The 7651-nt window shown below is 43.6% G+C and overlaps 1 protein-coding gene across 4 annotated transcripts in view; it reads left to right on the top strand.

The window, feature by feature from the left end:
- UNC13B (unc-13 homolog B) overlaps positions 1-7651 on the top strand; it is a 242061-nt gene that overhangs the window by 197125 nt on the left and 37285 nt on the right. For 3 of the 4 annotated variants that reach the window (XM_007111577.3, XM_028493840.1, XM_028493841.2), the window contains exon 11: positions 6564-6610. In XM_007111577.3, coding sequence (XP_007111639.1) covers positions 6564-6610 — 47 coding nt within the window. Of the gene's footprint in view, positions 1-4092; positions 4116-6563; positions 6611-7651 lie in introns of all 4 variants that reach the window. The other variant, XM_055087110.1, reaches the window with a different exon arrangement.

Genomic DNA, 7651 nt, shown 5'->3' with positions numbered 1-7651 from the left:
TTTTTTTCCCTGTAATTGATTTCTAATCTCATAGCGTTGTGGTCAGAAAAGATGCTTGATATGATTTCAGTTTTCTTAAATTTACTGAGGCTTGATTTGTGACCCAAGATGTGACCTATCCTGGAGAATGTTCCGTGCACACTCGAGAAGAAAGTGTAGTCTGCTGTTTTTGGATGGAATGTCCTATAAATGTAAATTAAATCTATCTATTCTATTGTGTCATTTAAAGCTTGTGTTTCCTTATTAATTTTCTGTATTATGTAGTGTCCCTCCTTGTCTCTTGTCACATTTTTTATTTTAAAGTCTATTTTATCTGATATGAGTATTGCTACTCCAGCTTTCTTTTGATTTCCATTTGCATGGAATATCTTTTTCCATTCCGTCGCTGTCAGTCTGTATGTGTCCCTAGGTCTGAAGTGGGTCTCTTGTAGATCTGCTGAGAAATCAGCTGTTAACCTTATGGGAGTTCCCTTGTATGTTATTTGTCGTTTTTCCCTTGCTACTTTCAGTCATTTTTCTTTGTCTTTAATTTCTGCTAATTTGATTACTGTGTGTTTTGGCGTGTTTCTCCTGGATTTATCCTGTGTGGGACTCTCTGCGCTTCCTGGACTTGGGTGGCTATTTCCTTTCCCATGTTAGGGACGTTTTCGACTATAATCTTTTCAAATATTTTCTTGGGTCCTTTCTCTCTCTCTTCTCCTTCTGGGACCCCTATAATGTGAATGTTCTTGCGTTTAATGTTGTCCCAGAGGTCTCTTAGGCTGTCTTCATTTCTTTTCATTCTTTTTTCTTTATTCTGTTCCAGAAGAGTGAATTCCACCATTCTGTCTTCCAGGTCACTTATCCATTCTTCTGCCTCAGTTATTCTGCTATTGATTCCTTCTAGTGTATTTTTCATTTCAGTTATTTTGTTGTTCATCTCTGTTTGTTTGTTCTTTAATTCTTCTAGGAAGGTTGCCTATCTCCACTTCATTTAGTTGTTTTTCTGGGGTTTTATCTTGTTCCTTCATCTGGTACATAGCCCTCTGCCTTTTCATCTTGTCTGTCTTTCTGTGAATGTGGTTTTTGTTCCGCAGGCTGCAGGATTGTAGTTCTTCTTGCTTCTGCTATCTGCCCTCTGGTGGATGAGGCTATCTAAAAAGCTTGTGCACGTTTCCTGATGGGAGGGAAGACACATGTTCTTAGAAAGACTCTTGTTCTCTAAGTCCTGAAAGTTCAAGTTCCTTTTACTACAGAAAAACGCTAGATGTGCTAAACCCTCAGACTACAAAGGTGAGATAATATAGTATATATAATTCTTGCTCTCAAGAAATTCTCAGTGTATAAAGGGAGAAACTTATACAGACAATTAACAATGAAACATACTAACAACATACTGTCATAGAAGTGTGCAGCACAAAAGCATGGGTACCATGTATACATAGTAGAGAAGCATCTAATTCTGTTTTTAAGAGGAAGGCAGATAAATTTTCATAGAGGCATTAATATTTGAGCTAAGTCTTTTTTTTTTATTACTACCACATCAATTTGCAGTTTTACAGGAACCAAGATTCAAGTTCCTTAGGTGCTACTGTACTTTTATGTTGCACACACATAGAGGCACACACAGTTTCATTAGTAATTTTTCATCTATAGACTTTTCTTTAAAAAACAAAAAATTCCTGTGTGGCCCACAGATCTGTCCAAGTTAATATAAACACAGCAGTAACAAAACGAAGAGCTAGGTGTGGAGGCTTCCAGTGCAGAAAAAGGTCATTTGGAGGGCAAGCCCAAAAAGTTGATCAATACACTGACTTCCTGGGAGGGCAAAGGATGGGGTTGGAGAATGCATTCCCTACTATGACATGAAATCAGTTAAACATTTCAAAAGGAAAGGGGGCAAAGAAAATAAGAAACTGGAATAAGGCAAGGGTACCTTTTACCCATCTAAATTCTTAAGTAATTCCCTCAACAAAGTAGAAAGAAAACTTCCTTCCACTACCTTTTACAGAGCTGCACTGCTTTGGGACTGTCAAAGATTGTAACCTTTAAAGTCACCAGTGCATATTCCCTCTGGATTATCACGACTATGAGTTACAAGTTGAAGGAACTCACAGATATTTTCTTTCAAGTTTACTGAATTTTCATGTTGGAAAGGGAGGAAGACACTTAGAAGTCTCAAATGGGGATCAAAGATTCCCAAACGTCCTCCATCTGATGTCAACGTGAACCGTTTTGTTGTCTTTTAATTGTGCATGGAGCCCGTCAACACGATTTGGCCCTGCCTGGTCACCCTTACCTAAAGCTTCTTGGAAAACACTCTCCAAAGGGGCACCCTGCACCACGGTAGAGGTGCCAAGACATTTTATGTGCCTGAAAATGAAAGGAACCCTCAAACAACACACACCCAATAAGCTAGCCTCCAAGTTAAAACTCCATATGAACCACAAAATGCACTTCCCTACACTAATCTGTGGTCTCTTAACCACAGACACAATCTCCTCTCAAACCAGATCAGCTTTGGTCCTTAGCATAAAATGACGAGCACAAGTTAAAGATGTACCATGTGAAGGAGGAAGTTGTAGGGAAAAGAGAAAAGAGAAAAAGGCCTTTGTGTTTCTGTAGTTCACCTCTTGAGACTGTTTCCCCCCCATGGACTGAGACAGGATTACAATAACTCAGTAACTGAGGAGCCCACATGCAGATTAATTTTTTTTTTTGAGCTAAGTCTTAAGAATCAGTCTGAGCTCACCCAATAGATGCAAGAGGCCAGGTCATGGAGAGCCTTGACAGCCTTGTCAATAGATTGAATTTTCTACTTTAGGCATTATGGGGAACTCTGGGAAGAATAGAAGGACACAATCGAAGTAACTTTGACATGATGTGTACAATGTATTTATATTTAAGATGGTGGAGGAAGAGAGAATCCTTTCCAGTTTGAGTCACAGGGTCAGTTAAAGTGTTCCTTGCCTAGTTTTCTTTTGCAAAGGGAATAGAGTGCTATAAGGAAGTAGGGAGTAGATGTAGAAGAGACATGTCCCCTTTCCAGGAAGTGTCTTTTTTATCTCACCCACTTTTCTGAAGCTGCACTGTTTTAAAGGATTCCTGTTCCTGAATTCATTCTTCTGTCAAGTCAGGTGACCCATTAGGTCATCAGAAGTAGCTTGAAAAATAGGGAACTTATGAGTTAGTTTCCATGATTCTCCCTTCTACTTGTTATGTGATATCAGTGGGTCTTTTAAAAGGATGAGAAAAAAAGAAAAGGGGAGCTGATGGGCCCAGGTAAATGAACTTGCCTTAGAGAAGGAAGCCTACGTGAAGCATGTGTGGCCTAGAAGGCAGTGTAGTCTCTGACGAATAGGAAAGGAATAATCTCTGGACCTTATTCTTCCTCTCCTGTGGCTTGCTTGGGTCCTTCTGGAAGTGTCGGTTTCCTTTGGCGTATTGTTCTGGATTTGGTAGATAATCAAGCCTGGGATTGCACTTATGGTTTTATTGTCCAGATCATGGTGCCTTGTGATAGGGCAGTGGCCAGTTGGTGCCTCCAAATCTATGGCCATTGAGCATCCTGGTCCTGGCCTTAATTCCAGGCCTTAACTTGGCCTAACTTAACTTAGGCTCTGGGAAAGCCAGGGCTTGTTGGGCAAACACGTGGCCAAGACTGTATTACAAAATGGAAAGAGCTCAGCTACCAGGCCTTTGGGGTTTGCGGACTTATTCCAGATTCAGAGTGAACTCATGTAGCTTCTGAGGAAGGAACCCACTCTGTGTTCAGTCAGTTCAGGTAGCCTGTTGGAGTGACCCTTGGTAACAAACAAAGCTGGTCTTGTGGCCCTGACCCTGCATGCAGACCACTTTGGAAAGGGGGAAAAGGGTGACTGAAATTCCCAGGTAGACTTTGTCCTTTGGTTTTTGTAGCCAAATCTGAGTTCTCAACTGAAAAGCAGGGGCCAGCAAATACAGAAGGTAAGGATTCTGGGAGCTGGGCTTTGTGAACTACCCAGTTGTTCAGAGGACATCTCCCTCTTCTCCATGTCCCATGAGGTTTAGCTGACTTACAACTGAATCTACTAACCTCTCTGCCCTTTTTTTCTGCTCTTTCTCTCCTTGCAGAAGGAAAGCGAGGAGCCCTTCAGGTTGTGCTCTGGCCCTTTAGGGCCCTTTTTGTTGTCAATTCTCTCCTCTCCCTCCTGAGTACTGTGTGTGTGTGTGTGTGTGTGTGTGTGTGTGTGTGTGTGTGTACGTGTGTACACATGTGTGCTTATGATCTGTGCCTCATGAGCTTTGGCTCATGCAGCTAGTCTGTTTTTCCTGAAAGCAGTTTGTGTGCATGCTCCATGCTTGTGTGTGCTCCTGCAGACATCCCTGGAGCAGTGTGAGAATGTATGTGCCAGCATGGTGCACATTCAATGTAGCATGTGTGTGCTTATACTTGTGCTCAGTTTGACTCCCCCAGATACTGAATGCCTTCCTCTTTTCCTACTTTGCACAGTGTGTGTCCATTTTCTACTTATTGCTGCAGATTGGCATATGCTGTAAACCCTTGCTGAGCCCAGCATGCATACACACTTTGTATTTGAGAGCAGGAGTTTCTGTAGGCTTTTTGTTACCTCTTGCCTGGGGCCTAAATGTGTGCTTTGTGCTTCTGAGCAGGCTTCCTAGCCTCTCTGTGAGCACAAGCTTCTGTAGACCTGTGATGTGGTTTCCCCATGCCATGTGAATGCATGGTATACTCATGCTCTGTGCCTGCAAGCACTGGTTCCTGAAGACAGTAAGGGTTTGCTTTGCCAGTGATTCGGGCCCTAGTGAATACTGAATACTCCCCCAGATGGGTGTGTGCACATGTTCTGTAGCTCTGTGTGCAGGATCTGTGCTCACCTATGTTTCCTCAGGTGCAAGTGGTGTCTATGAAGGTACCTCCTATAGGCACTTTGTCTAGACCTCCTCTCATTCCCCCGGCCCTCCTTCTGTGCCCTGCGTGTGCACGCTCTATGCTGTGTCTGCAGGCTTCTGCAGACCCATTGTCCCCTCTAAACACAGGAAATGTGTATGATCTGAGCCTGTGAACTCTGGCTGCCAAAGGCTTTTTGTGACTTTGTTTCCTTAAGCCCAGTGGTTTCTGGCAAACATCTAATTCTAGGTAGGAAATAAAGATCTGCTCAGTGTGGTGACTGTTTCCAAAGGGAGGATAAGTTCTGGTTGGTAGGATCTGGGGATTTAGGGATGGGCTACCCCTCACAAGAACCTTAGGAGACTTGATTCAACCACTTCTGGCTGCCTTTTGGGCCTGGCCCTCCCTCTACCACATCATCCCACTCATAGAACCAGGGCAGCAGGCCGAAGCAGCGAAATGTGGTCATGAAGGGCTGTAGGCAGTAGACAGATAGGCTTGATTAGAGTACAGGTGACCTGAGAAGGGTCTTACTGAAAAGGGTCTTAAATCCAAAGTTCATCTTAAGCCTGCTGCTGATCCAGGGTCATTCTTACCCACTTTTACATCACTCATTAACCTTCCCTACCTCTCCTTTTTGTACTCTCGCCTCATTTTGTCTGTAACTTCTCCCATCTTTAGCCCTCCCAAAACTTCGCCCCTGTCCAGAGCTTAACAGCTTACTTCTGCCTCCCTTGTTCTGGAGCTCATTTGCTCAGGATAGTTAGCTGGACCCAGGTCTCAGGAGGCAGGGAAGTTGTTGGGAGTGGAGGGGTACAAGGAGGGACGGGAAGCCCCAGACCCGCTAGCACTAGGTCTGTTGAGCCTAAACAGCATGGACCATTGGTTCACAGCATGGACCATTGGTTCTCTGGAGAGCCCTGGCAGCTTTGGAACTCCCTCTGTACACTGCTTGAAGGATTTGCTTTGGGTCTTTTTACAGAAACCTTTAAAACGTGTTTTCTAACTGTTCCTTCCTTGAGTTATTTGGTGCCTCAATTTTCAACTTCTTATTGTAGAGCTCATAAAATTCACCAGAGTGATAGTCTGAGTGTCTAATCTGCCCTGGGTTCTCTTGTTAGAGCTTATCAAATGTAGACTGCACTCAGTGTCAGTGAGTTAGAGCTTCAAGGAACCTAGGCCAAGACAAATCACAAGATGAGATAGGAATCCAGAAAGACCAGGTCTGACTCTGGGGCAGCCAACAGAACTTAGGAATATAGCTGGAAGAAGACTGGACTCCATGTGAAATTGTCCTTTTGCTTTAGTGAGGTGTGGAAGCCTGCATGGACCCTTCTCCTGGCTTTGGCTTACTATTATATATACCAGTGGGTTGTGTGAGGGGCTGTAAGTTCTGGCAGCTCTCACATTCCCAGTGGACCTTAGTCCTGGGATCTCTGTGAGCTTGGCCTTATATCCTCCCTATTCACTGGGGAGAAGGGAGGTGAAGTACGACTCATTTCAGCAGCCTGCTTGTTGCCCTGGCTGATCATGGAATTGGCTTACACATCAGGCTGGTTATGTCACCACGTGGTGTATGTGACCTACACCGCTCTGAGCTTCCTACTTTATTGCTCACTGCTTGACCAAAGAAATATGGCAATCTCCCATCTCTCCCAGGATCTAACTTTTTTTCCTCTCTCTCTCTTTAAAGATTGCAGATGATGGTGATACCTCTTTGCCCCAGTGGCTCCCAGAAGGGTAAGCGTTGTACTACAAGGTTTCTGTGGATCTTATGCAGTCTGTTATGCTGCTTCTAGCTTTTCCCTTGGGAAGCAGGAGAAACAGCTTCATGAGCTGGATTCTGGGTAAGGAAGAGATTCCACTGTAGAGACTGCTTGGTTCTCTGGGGCAGAAGATGGAACTCTGCAGATTGATTCCTCAGAGACAGAAGAGAGAGCTTTGCAGGGGAGGGAACTTTGGGGCTCCCCTATCCTTACCTCTGGAATTTCTGATGTATTGCATCATAGTGGTGATATACCCTTTATGTATGGGAATGAGGAAACTAGAAACACATCTGCATTTAGAGACAGTTTGCTTCTATTCCACTGTTGATAGTGTTGCTGATTAGATTGCTCCCTGGGCTCCATCCATCTTCAGCTGTTGTGAGTCATCTACTTATTCCATTCCACTGTAGTGAAGACGTAAGTAGCGTCCCGTAGGAACTCTGTGTGTTCTGTCTGTCTGGGAGTTTCAGACCCATGTGATTGCACCAGAGAGGCATTTCAAACTGCTCGACTGCTGCCTATAACTCACTGACTGTGCTTGAGAGAGAAGAGGGCTTACGTGCCTGCACCACCCACACCCCCACATACACTCCTCAGGAGCGTGAGAACCTTCCTTCCCTCCTTGTTCCACAAAGGCCTTCGGACATCGAAATGCTCAGTGGCTGCCTCCTCTTCCTTATCACCAGGGAAGAGAAAAGATTAGATCATAAAGTTATCTACTATATTTTTAAATGCTCCTTTTCCGTGTGATTTTTCTTTTTTATAGCAAGAGCTAAACATGTGAAAGAGCCACCCTTCTTTTGTCAAAAGCTCACTGTGTTGCAAAAAAAACTTCTCGTCTTAAGGAGTGCATTTTATAGTTTTCAGAATTAGCCAAAAACTTGTGGCACCAGTTGCTTCTTCAACAGCCCTTCTTCAGGGCTTTAGCTTTTTTCTTCAAATAATTTTAAAATCCATACATGCCAGTGGAACATATTCAGGCTATTTTTATTTATTTATTTATTTATTTATTTAT

Source organism: Physeter macrocephalus, chromosome 9, assembly GCF_002837175.3.
Source record: "Physeter macrocephalus isolate SW-GA chromosome 9, ASM283717v5, whole genome shotgun sequence".
Lineage (NCBI taxonomy): Eukaryota > Metazoa > Chordata > Mammalia > Artiodactyla > Physeteridae > Physeter > Physeter macrocephalus.
Note: the sequence above shows the minus strand (reverse complement) of the source record. Positions and strands in the feature narration are given on the sequence as shown.